General features: G+C 26.3%; 2 protein-coding genes across 2 annotated transcripts; one reads left to right on the forward strand and one right to left on the reverse strand.

Moving 5' to 3' along the window:
* The first annotated feature begins 74 nt into the window (after positions 1–74).
* Positions 75–221, forward strand: Chro.50338 (hypothetical protein). Its single annotated transcript, XM_659865.1, has 1 exon — positions 75–221. One exon carries the CDS (start codon positions 75–77, stop codon positions 219–221), a length of 147 nt encoding a protein of 48 aa, XP_664957.1.
* Positions 208–981, reverse strand: Chro.50339 (hypothetical protein). The annotated part of the gene is made up of 1 exon (XM_659866.1): positions 208–981. The coding sequence occupies one exon, from the start codon at positions 979–981 to the stop codon at positions 208–210; it is 774 nt and encodes a 257-aa protein (XP_664958.1).
* Positions 982–1,257: the final 276 nt, after the last annotated feature.

Below are 1,257 nucleotides of genomic sequence, written 5' to 3' on the forward strand. Positions count from 1 at the left end.
TTAAAAAGAGAAATGCTTTTGAACATAAGAATTTATTAGTTTATAGAGAATTACATAACAATCAAAAATTATTAATGCAAATTGGTGATCCAAGAATGTGGAATTCATTTGTAAAACATAATAAGAAAGAAAAAGTTAAAGTAACCGAAAAGAAAAAAAAAATATGTTTAACGAGAGCTTTTGCTAATACATATAATATTCCAGTGATTAAACAGAAATGAGTAATGACGATATAATTTCATAAATTAATTCTCTTGATTTGCGATTGTTTGAATTAATTAAAAAGTTATTTGAAGAAAAAATAATAATTTCACAATTAATTGATTGTATTGAAATAGATATAACTTTTTCTTCTTGGAATAAATCATTATAATTAACAGTAATTTCATCCAGTTTTCTTTCTTTCAACTCATTAATTAAATTCTTAATGGTAATGCTACCAAAAAGAACTGGTTGATCGTTATATAAATCGTATTCAAAATCAAAGTCATCTTCAAAAAGATCATCAATATTATCAACTTTAGTAACAATATCAGCTGGATTAAAATTATTTGGAATGAATTCAGTTTCAGAGTCATTTTTCTCAACTTGAGAATTATCTTTATTTGAAATATTGGAATTTTTATTCATTTTTTCCTCAATTAATAATTGACCTTGCTCATAATTTAAAAAAGCTTCAGTTTTACCAACAAATGAATTTGGATAGATTTGTTTGAATTCTAAATTATTTGCTATATCAGATGATAAACTGACAGGAATCCAATCACCAGTAATATCAAAAATCTTATTATTATTATTATATATAATTTTATTCGTAATTGGAATTAATTTAATATAATTCTGAAAAATTATAAAATTTTCATCTTTCAAAAGTTGATTGTTTAATAATATAGTATCCATTTTATTAATATTTGGTATGATGAAGTTAAATTTTTGTTGGTTTTGATTAAAATATGGAATAATATTCTCCCGAAGCTGCATAATTTTTCCCTACATATCACCCAGTGCANCGTCTCCTCTCTCATATCTGCCGTCTATATATCCACATCTGTAAAACCCTTCAGCTCCTAACTTACCCAGTATTTCCTACATAGATCCCTCGGTGCATGTATTGCACTCCACGCACGTTATTGAGGATATATTCCGTGTCATTCTACTCCACATCATTNCCCCCCAACTATTATATTACACTGCATAATTATANCACACACTTTTCTTTATCACTAAATTCTATTCNCACAACCACTATATCACCCG

This window comes from Cryptosporidium hominis (assembly GCF_000006425.1).
Source record: "Cryptosporidium hominis TU502 chromosome 5 CHRO015101, whole genome shotgun sequence".
NCBI lineage: Eukaryota > Apicomplexa > Conoidasida > Eucoccidiorida > Cryptosporidiidae > Cryptosporidium > Cryptosporidium hominis.